The 23,522-nt window shown below is 37.6% G+C and overlaps 1 protein-coding gene across 1 annotated transcript; it reads left to right on the forward strand.

The window, feature by feature from the left end:
• The first annotated feature begins 4,112 nt into the window (after positions 1–4,112).
• LOC121367239 lies at positions 4,113–23,522 on the forward strand. Its single transcript, XM_041491349.1, has 7 exons — positions 4,113–4,214; positions 9,314–9,526; positions 11,062–11,195; positions 12,872–12,995; positions 14,999–15,136; positions 15,900–15,914; positions 23,434–23,522. Exons 1-7 carry the CDS (start codon positions 4,139–4,141, stop codon positions 23,520–23,522), a joined length of 789 nt encoding a protein of 262 aa, XP_041347283.1. The 5' UTR covers positions 4,113–4,138.

Below are 23,522 nucleotides of genomic sequence, written 5' to 3' on the forward strand. Positions count from 1 at the left end.
AGGTTCCACCACATTTAATTTGTCAGTGGACTTATCTACCATTTTACTGATAACCTCATTCCACTCCAATTTCATGGCTCACACACGTTATCAGACAAATCACAAATATCCTCTAGATCCCGTGCTAACCTACTGGCCATAGCCCTAGTCTTTACACACGCAGGATATCTAGTCTCATCAACCTCACACTCTTCTATGGGTAAAGGGCTGTCTTCAATTAACAATTGGTCACATTGCGGCTGACAACATTGACTAGTCAAATCATTTCGCAACAAAACTCCTATGTTTTCAACAGGCAAGTCCTTCACAACACCCATAATGACTGGTCCCGTCACAAACTTTGAACACAAGAAAACCTTATGTAACCTGACAACCATATTTTCTCCAGTAACCGAGGTTAAAACCAAACTACGTCCTATGTCTGAATTTTCAATACCAGCTAAACACGCTTGCGTGATCAAACTCTGACTACACCCGGTATCTCTATAGATTGATATAGCCTTAGGACACAACTCTTGTTTCACATCACAAACCATACCAGTGGACACATACGGGTTTACTTTCTCTGCCATGGGGGACTAACCATTAAACTCTCTCGCTAACGGAGCTGACCTCACTAACCGACCACTTGCGCATTATCGCGTTTCCTTTTAAAACAGTCCCCGATAAGATGGTTACCTTTTTACAGTTAACTGCAATGTGGACGAAAAGTTCGTGCATTGGCTGATAATGCAGACCTATCCTTACTTTGCCCACCAGGTGCATTCCTTGCCTGACTAGCTGACCAAATAGATGACTCTCCCCGATAGTTACTTTCCCGGGAAAAACCTGTCTGAAATTTCTTCTTATCACCCTGTTGTAAAGAGCTACCCGGTACTGCCTGAGCTTTGTGTATTAACACGTAATCATCTGCCACTATGCCTGCCTCCTCTATCTTTTTGACATCACGATCCTCTAAATGAATACGTAAGCTAACTGGTAATCCATTTTTAATGTCCTGTAAGATCAACAACTCCCGTAACTCGGTATATGACTCTACCTGATGAGAAACAACCCATTTATCAAACATCCCTGCCTTCTTAGCCACAAACTCACTATAAGACTGACCCTGCGTTTTTCTCAACTCGCTATACCGTAAACAATAATCCTCAGGACGTAATTCATAAGCCCTCAACACTGCAGCCTTAACTAAGTCGTACTGACTTGCTCGCCCTCATCACTCATTGAATTATAAGCTATACTAGCCTTCCCCTTAAACTTAGACACGGCTAACAATGTCCACTTAGACTCCGGCCAATTTAGCTGCTTAGCGGCCCGTTCAAAAAGTTGAAAGAACATATCTACCTCCTGATCGTCAAATACAGGCACTGATCTATAAGCCTCCGACATGTTAAAACCATTTCCTGCCTCACGTCTAACTTCTTCAGTATTCAACTTTAACTCATGTTCCACTTTTAATTTTTTTAACTGGAATTCTCTATTCCTTTCTTCTTTCTCTCTATCCCTATCTTCTCTTTCTCTCTCTTTCTCTCTATCCCTATCTTCTCTTTCTCTCTCTCTCTCTCTCTCTATCCCTCTCTTCTCTCTCTCTCTCTTTCTCTATCCCTCTCTATCTTCCCTATCTCTCTCTATCTCCTCTATCCCTCTCTCTATCTTCTCTATCTCTACCTTCTTTCTCTCTCTCTCTCTCTCTCTATCTAATGCACGTTCCTCTCTTTCGTACTCAGCTTTTTAAAAGCTAATTGTTGTTCCACACTTAACTCATTTATCTCTATCTCTGGAACAATCTCACTGTCTTTCATAACAGGACTATCACCAAAAACTTCCTGGATAATAATTGTCCTTATATCTCCTAAGGTTTTAGCTGATGTTAAATCAATTTCTCGCTCACCCGCGATTTCAACTAACTCGGCCTTACGTGCTCGCTTAATCTCCACTACACTGAGCGTAGGCCTATCCAGCAAATTCTTATCCATGTTTAGATATGACACACTTATTATTAATTAATTTTCTAGTGAACAACGTGCTACTTCTGGTAAATTTGTAAAATTAATTTATAAAGCCCCCATTTACAAACAATACTTTTTTAAATATGCATGTCCCGTTTCAGATCCCGGACGAGCCCCCAATTTTCTACTCCTGTCACGGGGATTCTATAATTCCCGTAACCGAATAAAACACGATTATCAAAATGTCTCTCCTACTTGTATGTCTATTAGATCTCTCTGTAACAGGCTGTTAACCCTAGTATGGCTCGTCTAGGTATGATCAGAGATACGATCTTATATAAAGTATATATTATTATAGCACGTTAGTTCTCTAGAAAACACAACAAAAACACAATACACTTTGGAATCTGTATTAATCTACGCTGACAAATGTACAGCCGTAGTAGTTAATTAATAACAACAATAATAACAACCCAGAACTGATCACTTAATTAGTTAATCTCTGGGTGTCTAGTTACACAATATGCGAATCACTTCACCGTTACACCACACCCACGCGTGTGATAATTGAGAAACGTTTCCAGGAGAAGTTAATTAATAAAGGAATTACAACACCATTCCTAACTAGTTAATTTTTAGTTAACCCTACTACTCGTTCAGTAACGTGTGATAATTGAGAAACGCTTCTTGGGGAACTTAATTAATAAAGGAATTACAGCTCTATTCCTAACGGGTTAATTTTTAATTAACCCTAACTACTCATTCAGTAACCTTGTAACACAGAATTAATACTTATCACAATAAAGACAATAACCTACAGTTTACCCAGGTCGTCTAGGATGACTGGCTAAGCTTTATATTACCAAATACTCGTATAATGTTAGAACAACAAGTCTACGATTTACTTCGTCAGATGACCGAAGACACTTTCTAAAGAATATTGGTATAATACAGTATTAAAATATTTAAAGTCACATCAATCACATCAAGGTTATACACAGAGCAGAAATGATATTTACCAGAGTCCAAACGGACTAACGTTCCCTCGGAGCCTTCCTATTCGTTCTCCTAGATTTCTCTAAATCCTAGCTATTTATTCCAAAATCAGAATTGGCCTGGGGGAACAAGGCGGTACCTCACGTATCATCTCATATTCTACATTTACTAGAGTCGATATATTTCTCTCTGATCGTCAGTCTGGCTGACGCCATCGTCGCCAAAATCACGGTTGTAAACCCCGCACTCGCAGAGGTATTACGTAACTACTCGCCACATGGCCTCCGTAGCTGGACTAAGTGCATATTGGAATGTCCGATCGAGGACGGTCGCGCAGAAGTCTTACGTAACAAGTTGCCCATCTGGGCTACGGGCAATAAACTGCACACGGCCCTCTAACACAATTAAAATCGCCACAGGCGAAACAAATTTAAGAGCATGTTCCGTGAGACATACATACATACATACATGCATACATGCATACATGCATACATACATACATACATCCATGCATGCATGCATGCATACATACATACATACATACATACATACATACATACATACATACATACATACATACTTATATAATTATGTATATTTTGTTACATGTAGTTATTTGTTTTAGTCAGTACCTACAATATCACAGTTTCGTGTTTGAATACATAAATAAGAACAATAACAACTTGAGGAAAACAACAACAACTACTACAGCAAAACTGTAACCAAAGGAAGAAAAAAGCAAACAAGGAAAAACTCACCTCACTTCACGTAGTCCCAAACTAACATGCTTTGTTTATGACCCAATCTCAAACACAAATCCGGAATTTGACGTATAGCTGACTTGGTTCAGCGGTAACTAAATATTCTTTTGTGCCCTGGAAACATTATCTACTAACTAGGGTCGTACCCGGCGAGCAGACAATGGGGTCATTGCTATACCCTGATTCCCTCCTACGACTAAAAATATATCTATACCAATAAATTGATATTATGTTTAAAATTGTAATTTTACACACACACTCACACACATAAATGTGGGGTGGGCTGAGCTGTGCGGATGAGAGTCCGTGTGATGTATTATTGTGCATTTTTAGAGCACCTCCGTTTATTTTAGGCTAGGCACGGCCCTGCTATATTATAGAAACTTAAGTACGGGCCATATTTCTTCCTGGTTGGTGAACATTTACAATGTCATGGCGAGAAACAACATGACCTGTCTTTGGATATGTGTTATGCTCTTCTGTGTATGTGTGGCTAAGGAAACATTATGTAAGTTAATTTCTGGTTTCTGTTTTAACAAATGATACTATGTACATATGATGTCATATCCACCCATGCGTCGCTACGTCCGTCCTATGTTCCAAACAGGCACGCAGGCACGCAGTCAGTATGTCGATCCCAGTTTCAAGTTTGTTTTGTTTAACGACACCACTTGATCAGATTAATTTACTATTGGATGTCAAATATTTGATACCTGATATTTTATATGTACTGACAGGACAGCACATACCGCGACTTTTGAGACACCGGTCGTAGGACAATCAGGGAATGGATCAACCAAGGGGGTTCGATCATACAGCCCAAGCAGCATCTTAGTCAGTCAGTCAGTCAGCCAGTCAGTCAGTCAACCAATCAGTCAGTGAGTCAGTCAGTCAGATAGGCATACAAATAAGTCAGTCAGTCAGTCGGTCGGTCAGTCCGTCAGTCAGTCAGTCAGTCAGTCAGTCAGTCAGTCAGACAGACAGTCAATCAGCCAGACGGTCAGTGAGTGAGTGAGTGAGTGAGTGAGTGAGTCAGTCAGTCAGTCAGACAAACCTACAAAGACGGTCAGTCAATCAGATAGGCATACAAATAGTAAGACTATTAATCAGTCAGCCAGTCAGTCATTTAGTCACTTAATGAGACAGTCGGTCAGTCATCCACTGTAATCAATCAGTCAGTTATTCATCCAATGAGTCAGTAAGTCAGTCAGTCACTCAAAGTGTCAATCAATTAGTCAGTCATAGACAATCACACAGTCAGGCAGGAAGGCAGACAGACAGACAGACAATGACTCAACCAGACAGACATAGAGGCAGGCAGACAGTAAGACAGAAAACCAGACAGGCGTGTGAGTATTCATGCGGTCAGTCAACTAAACAGACGGGCATACAGGGACAGAGACAGACACAGACTGAGCAATACAGCAGAGAGACAAAGACAGAGACCAAGACAGGAGAGGGACATAGAGACAAAGACAGAGAGAGGGACATAGAGAGAGAGAGAGAGAGAGAGAGAGAGAGAGAGAGAGAGAGAGAGAGAGAGAGAGAGAGAGAGAGAGAGAGAGAGAGAGAGAGAGAGAGAGAGAGAGAGAGAGAGAGACAGACAGACAGACAGACAGACAGACAGACAAACAGGCTAACAGACAGGAAAACAATACAATAGCAGAGACCGACAGAGAACAAAAGAATCATATATGAATCATCGTCTGTTGGAAGTTAAGCATTTGGTCATTGTGACACACAATTCACACACACACACACACACACACACACACACACACACACACACGCAGACGGTAAAGTTTGTTTTATTTAATGACGCCACTAGAGCACATTGATTTTTTATCTTATCATCGGCTTTTAGACGTCAAACATATGGTCATTCTGACACTGTTTTTTTTTAGAGGAAACCCGCTGTCGCCACATAGGCTACTCTTTTACGATAGGCAGCAAGGGATCTTTTATTTGCGCTTCCCACAGGCAGGATAGCACAAACCATGGCCTTTGTTGAACCAGTTATGGATCACTGGTCAGTGCAAGTGGTTTACACCTACTCATTGAGCCTTGCGGGGCACTCACTCAGGGTTTGTAGTCGGTATCTGGATTAAAAATCCCATGCCTTGACTGGGATCCGAACCCAGTACTTACCAGCCTGTAGACCGATGGCCTAACCACGACGCCACCGAGGCCGGTCATAGACAGACGGAGGACAAACCTGCATGTATACCTTTTCGATTCCGCTGGGTAATATAGTGATACATTCATATCCATTACATTCAAACTACAACGCCTTGTTTCATATACTCTATGGTTGTAAAGCTTCTGACAAAACGTGTCCCCGTTTCGGTTTATTGAGTAAACACGAACCATATAAATATAAAAGTAGAGCATTGAGTGTACGGGTAGGTAAAAAACTTCCTGGTTACCGAGAGATAACTAATGGCGTCGTCATGAGATCTGTGTGGATATACTGGGTTATATCAGGCGTATTTACACATGTTGCATACGGAAAATTATGTAAGTTCTATGCGTGAAGGTTTGTTTGTTTTGTTTAACGACACCACTAGAGTACATTTATGTATTAATCATCGGCTGTTGGATGTCAAACATATGGTCATTTTGAGACAGTCACCCGTTACATTTTTCCATTAGTAGAAAGGGATCTTTTATATGCACCATCCCACATACAGGATAGCACATACCACGGCCTTTGATATATCAGTCGTTGTGCACTGGCTGGAACGAGAAATAACCCAATCGGTCCACCGACGTGGATCGATCTTAGACTGACTACGCATCAGACGTGCGCTTTACCACTGGGCTGCGTCCCGCCCTTGTTTGGTCGAATTTGGGGTCAGTAAATACTGGTATTAGCAATTAAGTCTGTTTCTGTTAGATATGGACTGTATGGAGAGAAAACAGAGTATTTTAGAACTGAACAGGTCTGTTACATGACACCGTGGATATTATGTCACTGTGTCACATAAAACTGTGATAATTATTAATGAAAAAAACTCACGCACGCCTGCCCGTCCACCCGCCCACCCGCACGCGCGCGCGTACACTCACACACACACACGCACACACGCACACACGCAGTGACACACATAAGCACAAGCACAATCACAATCACAGACACACACATATAAACGCACGTACACAAAAAACAAATAAATACACATACACGTGAGCACACATTACATACGCACACAACCCTATTATATACCACCCGCATGCGCATGCATGCGGACACAACACATACACACAATGAAATATAAAAAAACCCTAAACAACACAGTAATGCAGTATATTAAAAATTATATCATGAATACAAGCAAGTAAGCAAGTCAGCATTCCTATCTATTATAGGGCGAGACGTAGACCAGTGGTAAAGCGTTCGCTTGATGCGCGGTCGGTTTGGGATCGATCACCGTCAGTGGGCCCATTGGGCTATTTCTCGCTCCAGCCGGTGCATCACGACTGGTACATCAAGGGCCGTGGTTTGTACTATCCTGTCTATGGGATGGTGAATATAAAAGATCACTTGCTGCTAATCGAAAAGAGTAGCCACATAAAGTGGCGACAGCGGGTTTCCTCTCGCAATATTTGTGTGGTTCTTAACCATATGTCCGACGCCATATAACCGTAAATAAAATGTGTTGATTGCGTCGTTAAATAAACCATTTCCTTCCTATCTACTATATGGCTGATATATTAAAACGCTATTATTACCCCAGCGGTCACTCATAACAGGGAAAATATTTTTCATATTTTCTCAGTGAGAAATATTCTGCATTGGTCTAACGAACAATACTATTGGATAATTTGACGCTTACAAAGCAATACACATGTCGGTACTAAATATGACGTCATCACGATTGGCAAGCACACAAAATGACGTCATGTAGTTTAAAGAGTTTGCGTTTACGTTTACAGCTCTCTGTTTTTGGAATTAAACTGACAACAAAATATAATTTTAATGAAATTCATTACAGATTTTGTAGCTGACTAAAAAAACCTTTTTGTTTTTGAAAATTATCTATGAACGTGATTAAATTACAAAGTTATAGCAATTCTCAGAACAGTGCGTAAAGTGGTTTACATCGTTTCTATACAGGTTGGCCTTCGTGCATGTGCGTAAAAAATAAAGGCTTTTAGAGAGAAAAAATAGCTGAGGTAATAAATAGAGTAACAAACTCCGTACCAGTTATTATCAAATTTATGTCCCTCGTGAAATAATGTTCATTTGTCATTGTAACAGTCAGGAAAAGTGAAGTCAGTTATGGATTCGTGAAAAATATATTTACAAGGAACATAGTTTGAAAGTGTTTCCTAGGTCAGTCACTTTGATCCAGAAACTTTGCCGTTGATAATCAAAAATAAGCAAGATGTTTCTGTCCCAACAGAAGAAATAAGGAATAAACTGCGGCACAACAACATTTATTGAGTACATAATTAACACTGTTGGTAAAATAATACTTAAATGCGCGCCATATTTCTTCCTGGTTAGTGAACATATGCAATGGCATGGCGAAAAACAACATGACCTGTATTTGGATATGCGCTGTGCTCTTCTGTGTATCGGAAACTTATGAGATTTTATGTGAGTTAACTTCTGTTAACAAAAAAAACAACCAAAAAACCCCCAAAACAACTAATTTAAAAAAAAAAAAACAGCAGCAAAGAAAATTAAAAAAAAGAAAAAAAGAAAAGAAGCAAAACCTCTAACAAGCAGGCGGACAGACAACACACACACACACACACACACACACACACACACACACACACACACACGGGTATACCTTTTCCATTCCACTGTATTTAAAATGTTTTCAATTTATTTCTAATCTACTCTAAGTTAATCTTGGGACCAAAATATGTACCACCAGACCAAATTTGGCATATCTTTTCATTAGTTTGTCGATCCACAGACTTGGGAAATTACCCTTATTGTTGTAAGTGCATTAAGTGCGTTTTTGGAGCAATAGCGCTTAAGTGCCGTTTTGTAATAAACGTTATTTTCCATATGTTATGTTGCTTATTAACATCTCAAAATCGCTGTCAATGCTCAACAGGACATGGACAACAAATTTCCATTCCAATTTTTATCAGTTTTAACAAACAAACGGAATTATTTCACTTTATTACAAAACGACACATGTACATTTTTCAAAAGTGTCGTTTTGTAATAAAGTGAAATAATTCCGTAAAGGGTTCTGGGTTTTATTGTTTCGACCCCCCCCCCCCCCCCCTGCGAACGCGCCTGTATTAGTAGTAATAGAAGTAGCAGTAGCAGTAGCAGTAATAATAGTAGTAGTAACACGAGTAGTGGTAGCAGTAATAATAGTAGTTAGTGATTTTCCTAGAAATAATGCACGGCATGGTATACTAAACACCTTTGGGACATTTTTACCATTTTCAGGGCATTTTTTTCATGAATGAGAAACAAAAAATGAAATAAAAATAAGTGGTTATGGTGGTTATAGTAATAGCATTAATAGGAGTAGTAGTAGCAGAAGTAGTAGTAGGAATCAGGAAGCCTTACGAAGACAGATGTTTTATTGAATTAAAATTTCAATGTTTTTTTATTAAATTCTATTTGCTCAGCTCCTTGGAGAAACATTACTTGGGATGCTCTCAAAGATGAATATAAATTCACTAAGCAAATCGATTGGTGGACCGCCGTAAATTCAGGATGTGACGACGTTGGTGTACTTCTTGCACGAGGTCATATTTCACAAACACTTAAAAGGAAAATGGTGAGACGTCAACGTTACTGGGTTGGTGCTCTGGAAGTGTATACGCCATGGAAATGGACAGGTAATAACTGATAAGAACTGAAATAGTTACTTAACCACTCGCCAGCACCTTGTTTAGTTAGCGGGTATTATGTAAAGGGTTCTGGATTTTATTGCGGTTATTTCCAGGTATAAATACAGGAAAGGTTTTATGTCCATGTCGTAATTTTATATAAACACTAAAATGATAGCCTATATATAACAGGGACGGGTGTGATCACCTAAAAACCATTTGGTACTAAAATGTTGAGAGACGCGTTTTCAGGATAATTTAGTGATGTTTTACTATTTTTTTGTTTGGAACATTTTGTGTGATAAATGTTTTGAATTTTATCAGTCATATCTGTATAATATTATACAGACCGTCCTAAAGAAATTAAATAAGAATAATTATCATCCACTAAAGGCTTTTGTAGGAGATATCGCTGGCACTATAATTTGCAATATCTCCTGCGATATTCTTCCATGAGATATCGCTTCTTATAATCTTGATTCGTCAAATTATAATCACAAGACAATATTTTGTTACGTCACTGTGTATGTTTCAGCGCTAAACCTATCATTAGTGACGTCACGCCACTGTTGTTCTGCTAGTTAACAAGTCTACCGCTGCCAAATATAGTGACATTCAACCCACATTACTGACATTGTTTACAACTGTCGCAAATGTAAAGAATGATAATATAAGATAAAAAGAATACCTCCATCGTGTCTTATGATATCATAATTTATCAGCACTCATTGATAAAAGTATAAAAATCATCGGCAAGCCTCGGTTTTCATACTTTTATCAACTGATGCTGATACATTATGATATCACAAGACACTCGGGAGAATTCACTATTACCCAAACAAATTGTTCCTATTTGATTTGAAACTGATGAAAGATTCACACATTTTTCGGATCAGTTCATTGTAACGGCTGAGTCAGTGATAACAGTGTGAATACTTAAAAGTGAATTCAGCGCTTTGCTGCATTATTACGTTCTTCTGGGTTTTCTGTGTTTGATCATACTTATTTGTGTGCTTATATCCAATTATGGTTCAAGTACGCGGTCTTGGGCACACACCTCAGCTATCTGGGATGTCTGTCCACGACAGAGGGTTAGTTATTAATTGTTAGTGGTTAGTGAGAGAAAAAAGGGTATAGTGGCCTTACACCTACCCATTGAGTCGCTAAAACTCGCTCTGAGTGGGAGCCAGTACCGGGCTGCGAACCCTGTACCTACCAGGCTTTAGTCCGATGGCTTAACCACTATTATGGTTTTCTTTGTGTGTGTATGCGTTTTTATATATGTGACGGGCTTATTATCTCAATCTCGAAAGCCAGTCTACCACTTACCTATCTTAGTGCTTAAAGTAGTAAAGAACACCAACGTATGTTATTGGGTTATTTCTCGTTCTAGCCAGTGCACCACGACTGGCATATGAAAGGTCGTGGTATGTGCTATTCCGTATGTGGGATGGTGCATATAAAAGATCCCTTGCTGCTAATCGAAAAGTGTAGCCCATGAAGTGGCTACAATATATATATTCTAATAAACTGTTATGTTTCAGAGGATAACACCACACTATTAACGCTAAAAGGATCACTGGACGTTTCGCTTATCACAGATCGGAATTATACATTATACGCCAATGAACCGTATCTCTGTTACGAGACATGCGATGACGGACCAGTTGGTTTACAGGTGATTGAAATTAATTAATTACGATTGTATTAATGTAATGAAAAGAAAAGTAACACTGATAAACTAAAAGATGTGTCCATATTGTTTTTGCTAATGTTGATGATGATGTTGAAAATGATTACAGCATTAAACTAAACAAGAACACAGCAACTCTTTCTGTTATTTGAATCAAATAATAATAATAATAATGATAAGTTAGCTACTTTTAGTCAAAAATAATTTTTGACGATATATAAAAAATAGAATAATATATTTGTGTCCGTTAGATACCACTTATGTTACAACTCGTTGTTGAAAAACGTATGAAACTCGCTTTCACTCGTTAGATACATTTTAACCTTTAGACTACTGGATTAATTTTGAACAAAAACCACGTTGAGTGAGTACAAGTTTATAATTTTTACTCACATATATTCACTTAAATGTTTCATAAATACATGAAATAAAGTTCATATATGAATCGGTAAGTATTATTTTCGTGTCTTTTTTGGTAATTTTTATTATTTTAGATCGGCTAATGGTGATTAAAATTAGGCAAAAAATCGAAAAAGTTGCGTTTACTTACGGGCATTTGTGGCCAGCTGTCCAGTATTTATGTCCATTATTCCCGATAACAGTGGTTTTCTGACCAGAATTTTTTTTAAAAACCGAACTACGATTCATATTGCAATATTTGGTAATTTTCGTTGTTGGTAAAACGATCAAATTTATTATCAAATTAGCTGTTACAATCAGCTATCGATCCCTGAAAATTACCGCGATATGCCGCCATTGTTGTCAAGCGAAAATACTTGCCGAAAACCACTTTTTGAACTCAAAATTTCAAGGTATTTTCAATTGAAAAAATCAAAACAAAAACCACCATTTTGAAAAAAAATCTTTTTTCTTTAATTATATTTCCGTTTCCGGTGAGTGTCGTGTGCAAAACGGCGGGAAATATGAATTGGGGAATGCACTGTATACAGTGTACAGTATATCGACTGACGTGACGTCGGGCGAGATATCTCGCCTGCAGTAGTCAGAAGGTTAAAACAACTCGTAACATAAGTGGTATCTAACGGCCACTCATGTATTATTCTCTATTTAATTACTTCTCTTCCTACCCATATATCTCCCTTTATGTCTTCAACACTCTTTTGTGTGTGCGTCCATGGATGTATTTGTGCATGTATGTGAGTGTGTGTGTGTGTGTGTGTGTGTGTGTGTGTGTGTGTGTGTGTTCATACATATATCATATCCTGTATAATTGTGTCTTTATCTATTTATGTAACTTTGTTTACGTGCCTTTATCCACACATAAGGGGCAGGACGTATCCCAGTGGTAAAGCGCTCGCTCGATGCTCATTGGGCTATTTCTCGTTCCAGCCAGTGCACCACGACTGGTATATCAAAGGCCGTGGTATGTACTACCCTGTCTGTGGGATGGTGCATATAAAAGATCCCTTGCTGCTAATCGAAAAGAGTAGCCCATGAAATGGCGACAGCGGGTTTCCTCTCTCAATATCTGTGTGGTCCTCAACCATGTGTCCGACGCCATATAACCGTAAATACAATGTGTTGAGTGCGTCGTTAAATAAAACATTTCTTTCTTTCTTTCTATCCATACATACTTCAGACACTCTATTTTTTTTCAGGTTTTGTGTTTTAGTAATAGATATATCTCTATTTTTTTCCAGGGACAATATTGCTATTGTTTAGACGAAACGGTCAATGTCTCCACGCATGTTAAAGAAATTCGATGTCCCGGGTCATTTAACCAGTACTGTGGAAGTGAATTGAAAGTGTCAGTCTATGATATTGGTATGCCTTCCCGTAGTTTAATGAAATGTTAATTAGCTCGAGTACAAACATTTGGACGGTCATGATCTCTCTCTCTCAGCCAGAGATAACTGTACAGCGAAAACAAGGACTTGCTGCCTACCATCGTGCAGGCAAGGGTTTCCACTCTAATACAAGAATCACTATATGTTTGATGATAAATACAGACTACAGGAAGAAACCTGACAGCACCCCTTTCAATAATGTTCCTGTTAAATACGTAGGTGTTGTCGGGTTTCTTCCTGTTGTGTGTGTATTATTGGTTACTATGTGAAATATTTGTTATCGGCCAACTCGACAGTGGTCAATGAAATGGTATTTAGGGTAAAACCTAGGGTTATTGTATTCGCTCAACTTCGAACCCAAGTTACCATTCCTGACAAAGACAATTGGACCCGATGGCTACATCCCCGACCAACAGATTCAAACAGGTCTCAGTATGGAATGATTATTACCTATGGCGGATGAACTATGCGTCTCAGTCAGCAGACGATTACAAGACATTAATCTACTCTGGATCTGTGAAACACAACATCAGTTCTGCTGTGTTCATTTCTTAGAGAGAGGGCACTTACATGTTTCTTGTGGTACAGCGCTCGCTTAATGCACGGTCGGTCAGGGATCGATCGCCGTCGATGGGCCCATTGGGCTATTAATCGTTCCAGCCAGTGCACCACGACTGGTATATCAAAGGCCGTGGTATGTGCTATCCTGTCTGTGTGATGGTGCATATAAAAGATCGAAAAGAGTAGCCCATGAAGTGGCGACAGCGGGTTTCTCTCTCAACATTTGTGTGGTCCTTGACCATATGTCCGACGCCATATAACCGTAAATAAAGTGTGTTGAGTGCATCATAAAAGAAAACATTTCCTTTCTTCCTTTTATGTTTCTTATACATAAGGTATGATTCATGAACTTAAAGTATTCTTGATGCAAATAGCGTATGTCTGGTGGCTATAGAGAATTCTTGATATAGGTACGTGAGGTGTATAGCGTATGTTTAATGTGCAAACCGTATACTTGATGTGCATAGTGTATGCCTGGTGTACATTGTGTGTACTTTATATACATAGCGTCTCCTTGATTCAAATAGCGTATGCCTGATTGCTATAGAAAATACTTGATATATGTACGTGAGGTGCATAGCGTATGTTTAATGTGCAAACCGTATACTTGATATGCATAGTGTATGCCTGGTGTACATTGTGTGTACTTTATATACATAGCGTATCCTTGATGTAAATAACGTATGGTTGGTGTACATGGTGTATAACTGTTGTACATACGTGATGTATCTAGTGTATACTTCATGTGCGTATCATATACTTAATACACATAGCGCATGTTTTGGGTACATAGCGTATACGTGATGTACATAGCGTATGCCTGATGTACATAACGTGAGAAAGTTGTTTTCTGTTGAAAAAGACAGTTTATTGTAAAACGGCATTTTAATGAAAATGCAGTATATCTGAACATTTTAAAAGTCCAGTGATGTATAAATACTGTAATAAAGCTGAAATATTTATGCCTTCTGATGGCACAGACTATTGTAGAAATGGTAAAAAAAGAGAAGTTATTTATTTATTTCATAACCACTATTCTCCACGTCAATAATTATTTAAATCTTCACACACACACACACACACACACACACACACACACACACACACACAGATATATATTTAACACTTTTCATTTTCTTTACGGAATCTGAACGAAAAACCCCAACTTTGTTTGCGACTTCAGAACCGTATCTTTGTCAGCACAAGACTGAATTTAAAGGGCATATCACGATTTCAATATTTGAATCTTTCAATGGAAATCCTATCATTTATAATGTAATATTAGAATCGGACATTGACCTTAAATTTCATTAAAAACCCCAACATTTACCTTTATTTAATTTTGATACCGGTTTCAATGTTTTGTAATACAATGAAAATATTTATATCATGCTTTACTTGATTGCGTTGGTTTTACAGATATACCAGGACGCGTTTCATTCACTCCTAGCACCGATGCGAACTGTGGTTACGTATATTATGACTATGGATACGATGACAACATGTTAGACCTGAGTTTGGGTGACTGTAACACAAAAAAATATTATGCATGCCCAGGTAGGTACCTTCGTGCGCTCTTATTTAAATTAAATATAAAATGAACTCGACGTATGTCCCCCTTAGAAGATATACTAAACGAATACCAAAGCTTCATATATAAATATATATATATATATATATATATATATATATATATATATATATATATATATATATATATGCTATCCTGTTTGTGGAAAAGCGCATATTAAACATATTTTGCTATGCCAAGTGGTATCGTCGTCATCGTCATCAGCATCAGCATCATCACCATCATTATCATCATCACCATCAACACTATTATTATTATTATCATCAGCATCATCAAACACCATTATTATTATTATCATCATCATCATCATCATCATCATCATCATCATCATCATCATCATCATCATCAACATTATTATTATTATTATTATTATCATATCAAAAGTTTCTGTTTATTGTTATTATCTGCTTCAACAAATTATTATATATGTATATGTATATAGAGGTTATTACCAGCAGTTACCCCTCCCAGAATTATTCCGGAAAGCATTATCATCATCATAAAACAAAATTATTATCATATTATCACTCATTAAGAAGTTTTAAACTATTAACTACTCAGTTGCCCCCCCCCCCCCCTCAAACAAATTATCCTAGCTACGGCCCTTATTATATGATAAATCATATATATATATATACATTATGTGTGTGTGTATCATCATCACAACACCATTGTTATGTGTGTCATGTGTCATCATCATTAATTATTTTTTGTTCTAAATTTATTTAGGATACGACTTTTACTGTATTTATGATATATATATATATTATTTATATATATATAATATATATATATATATATATTATATATATATATGTGGTGTGTGTGTGTGTGTGTGTTGTGTGTGTGTTTACTTTATACTCGACTAAGAGTACATGGGGAAACGCCATGTCTGGATGCAATAACAAACTTGTTAAATTGAAAGATGAAGTCATGCCAGATCTGCTAACTCTCACTAACATGAGAGGAAACTACTGGATTGGTCTTCGGAGATACAGAACTCGTAAATGGATAGACGGTAATATATGGGTGTGTTGATGTACGCAAACGCTAACGCACGTGCACTTTCAAACACAACTGCACACAAACGCGCAAATACACAAACACACACAAACACACACAGACACACACACACACGCAACAACTAACAAACAAGGACACACATACCACACGCTTTATCAAACTGATGTATTATTGAAAACCAATAATTCGCCAAGGTTTTAGGGCTTTATTTGGACCCACTATCAAATGCAATATGAAGTTCCCTGGCTCCAACATGTACATACAACTAGTAAACAAACAAAATACATTGACGTAGCTGGAGATATATATCAGTTATACATTCATTGATAATATCAAGTCGCAAAAAGAATTACACATTCCATACACAAAGAAAATAATAGTTAATTATTAAAACCACATTCACATGTTAAAGGGGATGTCCGGAGTTTCCTGCATTGTAAGACGTTTCCGACTAATAGAATATTGTAACGTCTAAAAATACGCATTAAATATATTTTCTTGTTTAGAATATCAGTGTCTGTATATTCAATATGTTTCTGGTCGTCTTAATATTTGTAAGAAGCCCAAACTGGATTTTGTCTTCAAATAATTTCATACGTACGAATAAAAATATTTTAGAAAATAAAATGAAAGTTAACCCAGTACAAATACTAGAACGACCAGAAACACGTTTAATATTGAGCCACTAATATGCAGAAAAATATATTTAATATGTAATTACATTTGTTAAAAAGTCTCTGTTAATCCATAACATCTTCAAAATTGCAGCAAAATCAGGACTGTCCCTTTAAGTTCAATAGTCAATTGAATATAAAGAATCATAAAATAGCTCGCAAACCACTGGTTATTACAGTATGAATGTTAATGTAGTATATTCAAAACAACACCATAGAAATGTGTTTACCTACTGTCTGTAGATCGGGACTAATCGTTCACCTATACTATTATAATGATGTCACCTGAAAATAAAATGAAATGTGGTAAGCACACATAAATCAATATGTATATCTTCTCAGTATCAAAATCGAAGCGGATAAGCAGCTATCTCGCGTAGTGCAAATACCTGAAGAATATCAGATTACTTTGTTTTGATATTGTGTTTACTTGACGACCAAAGTAAAAAAGTATTCTAATGCTGCTAGAAGTGTAAATTAATATTTATTTATGCAGTTTAATGTTTAACACTGGAAACAAATTTTTTCAAACACAACTGCACACATACGCACAACGAGCACACACATACAATGCACACACACATTGTTGCCACAACAACTATTGCAGGCAAGTCTGAACATACCACACCTTGACAACTGATATATTACATGAATACAACAATTAGCCATGCGTCTTATAAATAAGGATTTATTTACCCACTAAAGAATCCAATATGAAGTTCCCTGGCTCCAACACTGTTCTACGCCTGAAGTAAACAAACAAAAGCATTGACGTACTGGAAGATTATATATCAGTTTTGTAACAGCAATGTCATGATCTATCGCAAAAAGATGTGCACATTCATACACAAAGAAAATAATAGTATATTATTAAAACCACATCACCATGTTGGGACTGTCCTTATTCCTCACATTATAAGATGTTTCCGAAAGTACAATATTAAGAAAATACATCATTAACTTGAGATTTCTCTTGTTTAGATTCAATTAACTGTTCGTAAAAATTTACTTATCGTCTTAAGTGGTTTGATAAGATGGCAAAATCTGACCTTTTGTCTTCAAATAAGTGAGTACATCAAAATCTACCTTATTCTACGGCCAAGTGAAAGTTACATCTAATCACCTATTTCTACAGAAAAAAACGAGTACATGAGAAATCTACCTGACTACAGTGAAGCGACTACAACTCAATCTACGTGACTCTGCAGACAGTACAGCCAAGTACAAGTGAATCAAGAATAATAGAACGAGCACAGTCTTGCGAAAATCAACTTTTTCTAATCGCTCGGGCAATACACAAATCCTGACACTTGTTTCGTAAAATCAGTACGACACACAAACTCGAATAATAATCTCTATTTATTACCCATATGGGCAGTGAGATGCGGGTGAATATAGTTTCTACGTTTTCCCCGCTGACGTCATCAATTTCCTATACTGTCATCTCTCGTTGATGAGATTTTAAAAAACATTTAGCTCCACCAGTGTTCAGTTTTTGTTGAAATCGTTTAAGCAATTTGTTCTTGTTTAATTAAAAATGCTCTAAATTAATTTCCTTGTAGGTCATTCACTTGCCAATAGAAACATCAGTTCATTACGAATGTGATCTCTCTTGCTTACATTTGATTTCTGTACCTCTAGATAGCTTTTGACGTCATTAATTTTCATTGGTGACGTCATCAGTTTCATCAGACTTTCACGTCTTGTATATTATATAGTTTGTGTCATGTAAGAAGTTTAAAGTTTAAGTTTCTAAACTATTTACACTATGGGTAATAAATACAATAACCCACTCGATACTCGGAATTACGGATTATCTGTCCCGAGTGAAATTAAGTTCACTCGGGACAGATAATCCGTAATTCCTCATAACTCGTACGTTATTATAATACAATTTTTATCCATGCTTAGGCGATGCATATTATAATTTAAAATATATCTCATAACAATTAAGTTACTGTAAATCATTTAAGGATGGGCGGGGAAAAAAAAGAAAAAGAAATGTTTTATTTAACGACGCCCTCAACACAATGAATGAATGTTTAACGACACCCCAGCACGAAAAATACATCGGCTATTGGGTGTCAAACTATGGTAAATGAATGAATGAATGAATGAATGTTTAACGACACTCCAGCACGAAAAATACATCGGCTAATGGGTGTCAAACTATGCTAATGCAAACAAATAAAGTGATGATCAACATCAATATAAAAATGCAAGATTGAAATAAAAACAGTGTAAAGAACTGTGCAAAAATACAGATATCACAGGTAGATACTGACTTTTACTCAAAATTTCAATTGTATCTCGAAGAAAACAAGGGGATTTGTGCTGTATTGGCCATTCTCAAAGAATGTTACACCCCTGCACCACGGTGAGGTTACAACACACTCAGGGGCACTCAACACATTGTATTTACGGTTATATGGCGTGAGACATATGGTTAAGGACCACACAGATTTTGAGAGGAAACCCGCTGTCGCCACTACATGGGCTACTCTTTCCGATTGATTGAGAAAACAACAACAACAACAACTTTTAAGTGATTGTTTTTTCGGTGATTAATTCAACACACAACAAATGATTAAACCAAAATGATAGCAAACGACACTGGTTAGTTAGCATGCACATTACTGCTAAATGTAAGTTGTATGTTAGTTGCATAATATAAACATTCATCAACAATATTATTTCAGCAGATCCCACCACCTAGGCTTAATTGTTTTCTAGTGTCTGATATGATGATCTCGCTATCATTTTATGTCGTTAATACATCACTTATCTGGATTTGTTTGTTTTTCTTACAGGATCTCGATTTAGAAAATATGTGTATAATCCAAATCAACTGGAATCACCAGCTTGTGTCGCTATGTACAAATATTATTACTGGGGCGGCATATATTACGAAAGAACAAGCTGTTCGAACAGACTACCTGCGATTTGCCAAATCTGTAAATATATAATTATTGTATCAGAATCTTTTATTTGTGTCAAAATTAATATTATCACCCATATGGTTAAAAATGTGTTGGTACATATCAAAGTGATACCTCCTATTAAAACGCCAAGTGGGATGTAACACTTCGACGTGATACGATGACGTCATTGATGGTGCACTACGATGCTACAGGAACGTCAACTACACGAGCTGAGTGATACAAATTAATATCGATTATGGGTAATAAATAGGATATTAAACTCGCTTCCATTTCGTATCATGTTTATGTCCCTCGTGAAGTAATTTTCATTGTCACTCGCTAAGCTCATGGCAACTGAAAACTGTTCCACTCGGAACATAAACATGATACGAAATGGAAGCCAGTTTAATATCCTATAATTAATATATTAACGTATTCAACAATGATCGTCACCGTCGTCGAAGTTGTAGAAGTAGTAGTAGTAGTAGTAGTAGTAGTAGTAGTAGTAGTAATAGTAGTAGTAATAGTATTAGCAGCAGTAGCAGTAGCAGTAGTAGTAGTAGTAATAGTAGTAGTAATAATAGACCGGCCTCGGTGGCGTCGTGGCAGGCCATTGGTCTACAGGCTGGTAGGTACTGGGTTCGGACCCCAGTCGAGGCATGGGATTTTTAATCCAGATACCGACTCCAAACCCTGAGTGAGTGCTCCGCAAGGCTCAGTGGGTAGGTGTAAACCACTTGCACCGACCAGTGATCCATAACTGGTTCAACAAAGGCCATGGTTTGTGCTATCCTGCCTGTGGGAAGTGCAAATAAAAGATCCCTTGCTGCTAATCGGAAGAGTAGCCCATGTAGTGGCGACAGCGGGTTTCCTCTCAAAATCTGTGTGGTCCTTAACTATATGTCTGACGCCATATAACCGTAAATAAAATGTGTTGAGTGCGTCGTTAAATAAAACACTTCTTTCTTTTAGTAGTAATAGTAGTAGTAGCAGTAGTAGTAGTGGTGGTAGTAGTAGTAGTAGTAGTGGTGGTGGTAGTAGTGGGAGCAGTAGTAGCAGTAGTAGTAGTAGTAGTACTACTAGTACTACTACTAGTAGTAGTAGTAGTAGTAGTAGTAGTAGTAGCAGTAACAGTAGTAATAGTAGTAGTAGTAATAGTAATAGTGGTAGTAGCAGTGGTAGTAGCGGTAGTAGTAGCGGTGATAGTAGCAGTGGTAGTAGCAGTGGTAGAGGTAGCGGTAGTGGTAGCGGTAGCAGTAGCGGTAGCTGTAGCGGTAGTAGAAGCGGTAGTAGCAGCGGTAGTAGCAGTAGTAGTAGAAGTAGAAGTAGAAGTAGCAGTAGCAGTAACAGTAGTCGTAGCGGTAGTGGTGGTAGTAGTGGTGGTGGTAGTGGTAGTTGTAGTAGTGGTAGTGGTAATAGTAGTAGTAGTAATAGTAGTAGTAGTAGTAGTGGTAGTAGCAGTGGTAGTAGTAGTGGTAGTAGTAGTAGTAGTGGTAGTAGCAGTGGTAGTAGTAGTGGTAGTAGTAGTAGTAGTGGTAGTGGTAGTGGTAGTAGTAGTAATAGTTTTGTCGATTTCGTTTTTGTAGTTGTTTATACTATTTTATATATCAGTCTTTTTTGTGTTATATTTGGTAGTCATAACAGTACTAGTAGTAGTAGTGGTAGTAGCAGTGGTAGTAGTAGTGGTAGTAGTAGTAGTAGTGGTAGTAGTAGTGGTAGTGGTAGTGGTAGTAGTAGTAATAGTTTTGTCGATTTCGTTTTTGTAGTTGTTTATACTATTTTATATATCAGTCTTTTTTGTGTTATATTTGGTAGTCATAACAGTAGTAGTAGTAGTAGTGGTAGTAGCAGTGGTAGTAGTAGTGGTAGTAGTAGTAGTAGTGGTAGTAGCAGTGGTAGTAGTAGTGGTAGTAGTAGTAGTAGTGGTAGTGGTAGTGGTAGTAGTAGTAATAGTTTTGTCGATTTCGTTTTTGTAGTTGTTTATACTATTTTATATATCAGTCTTTTTTGTGTTATATTTGGTAGTCATAACAGTACTAGTAGTAGTAGTGGTAGTAGCAGTGGTAGTAGTAGTGGTAGTAGTAGTAGTAGTGGTAGTAGTAGTGGTAGTGGTAGTGGTAGTAGTAGTAATAGTTTTGTCGATTTCGTTTTTGTAGTTGTTTATACTATTTTATATATCAGTCTATTTTGTGTTATTTTTGGTAGTCATAATAGTAGTAGTAGTAGTAGTAGTAGTAGCAGCAGTAGTAGTAGTACTGGCAGTAGTAACAGCATGGGTAGTAGTAGTGGTAGTAGTAATAGTAGTAGTAGTAGTAGTAGTAGTAGTAGAAGGTGATAGCAGTCATATTAGTACCAGTAGCAATAGTAGTAGTAATAGTAGTAGCAATATTAGTAGTAGTAATAGTAGCAGTAGTAGTAATAGTAGTAGTAATATTAGTGGTAGTAATAGTAGCAGTAGTAGTAATAGTAGTAGTAATATTAGTCATAGTAATAGTAGCAGTAATTGTCGTCGTCTTTGATTAATGATTAGATGAAATAAAGTTTTCTCGTTAACGATACAACGAGAACACATTAGATTATTAATAATTGGCTATAACTGGATGTCCCAGGCCCCGTGCTTATAAACCTTAAAGTCTAAACTTGAATAAAGTCCAGACTTTAACGTCATGACAACGCCATTCAAATAGCATAACGTTAAAGTCTGGACTTTATTAAAGTATAGACTTTTAAGTTTTATAAGCACGGGACCTGATAGTACATACCATTGCCTTTGGTCTACCAGTCGACTGGCACTGGTTGCGACGGGAATAAACCCGATGGGTCCGCCGGGGTGGTTCGATCCTACGACCCATGCTCCCTAGGCGAGTGCTCGACCTATATACTATACTTTCTATATTTCTATTTTTTTTATTTTTTTTATTTATTTATTATCATTATAGTGTGTATACTAGTATGTATGCATGCATATATGTGTGTGGCTGTTGTTAAGATTTCTTTCTTTTCACGTAAGAAAGAAAGAAAGAAATGTTTTATTTAACGACGCACTCAACACATTTTATTTATGGATATATGGCGTCAGACATATGGTTAAGGACCACACAAATTTTGAGAGGAAACCCGCTGTCGCCACTACATGGGCTACTATTCCCGATTAGCAGCAAGGGATCTTTTATTTGCGCTTCCCACAGGCAGAATAGCACAAACCATGGCCTTTGTCGAACCAGTTATGGATCACTGGTCGGTGCAAGTAGTTTACACCTACCCATTGAGCCTTGCGGAGCACTCACTCAAGGTTTGGAGTCGGTATCTGGATTAAAAATCGCATGCCTCGACTGGGATCCGAACCCATTACCTACCAGCCTGTAGACCGATGACCTAACCACGACGCCACCGAGGCCGGTTTTTCACGTAAGAAGGATTTTGCTATATGTTTTTGTACAATATAGTGTTGGCGGTAATCTATAATTGATTTCTGCTTCTATATGCATCCTTTGTGCTATAGTCCGATATAATCCTTGGCCTGGGTTATTTAATTTTATGTTGTGACTATTAGCAAGTTTGTGTATTTGTTTTTTGTATGATGGCGTCATTCTTTTAGACAAATCTAAACCTACACCAGCGCCTACTCCACCGACTAAAACCAAGTCTACATCACCAAGTACAACTACGTCTACATCACCAACTACAACCAAGCCTACAACAAGAACGCATCGTCTGCCCGCAACAACGAGTAG

This window comes from Gigantopelta aegis, unplaced genomic scaffold (assembly GCF_016097555.1).
Source record: "Gigantopelta aegis isolate Gae_Host unplaced genomic scaffold, Gae_host_genome scaffold72, whole genome shotgun sequence".
In the NCBI taxonomy this organism is placed as follows: Eukaryota; Metazoa; Mollusca; class Gastropoda; order Neomphalida; family Peltospiridae; genus Gigantopelta; species Gigantopelta aegis.

Coding starts and splice junctions, on each gene's coding strand:
- LOC121367239 (XM_041491349.1), top strand. CDS start 4,139: ATGGCGAGAAACAACATGACCTGTCTTTGGATATGTGTTATGCTCTTC. Junction 11,196..12,871: donor ACGGACCAGTTGGTTTACAG/GTGATTGAAATT, acceptor ATTTTTTTCCAG/GGACAATATTGCTATTGTTT. Junction 12,996..14,998: donor AGTGTCAGTCTATGATATTG/GTATGCCTTCCC, acceptor TTGGTTTTACAG/ATATACCAGGACGCGTTTCA.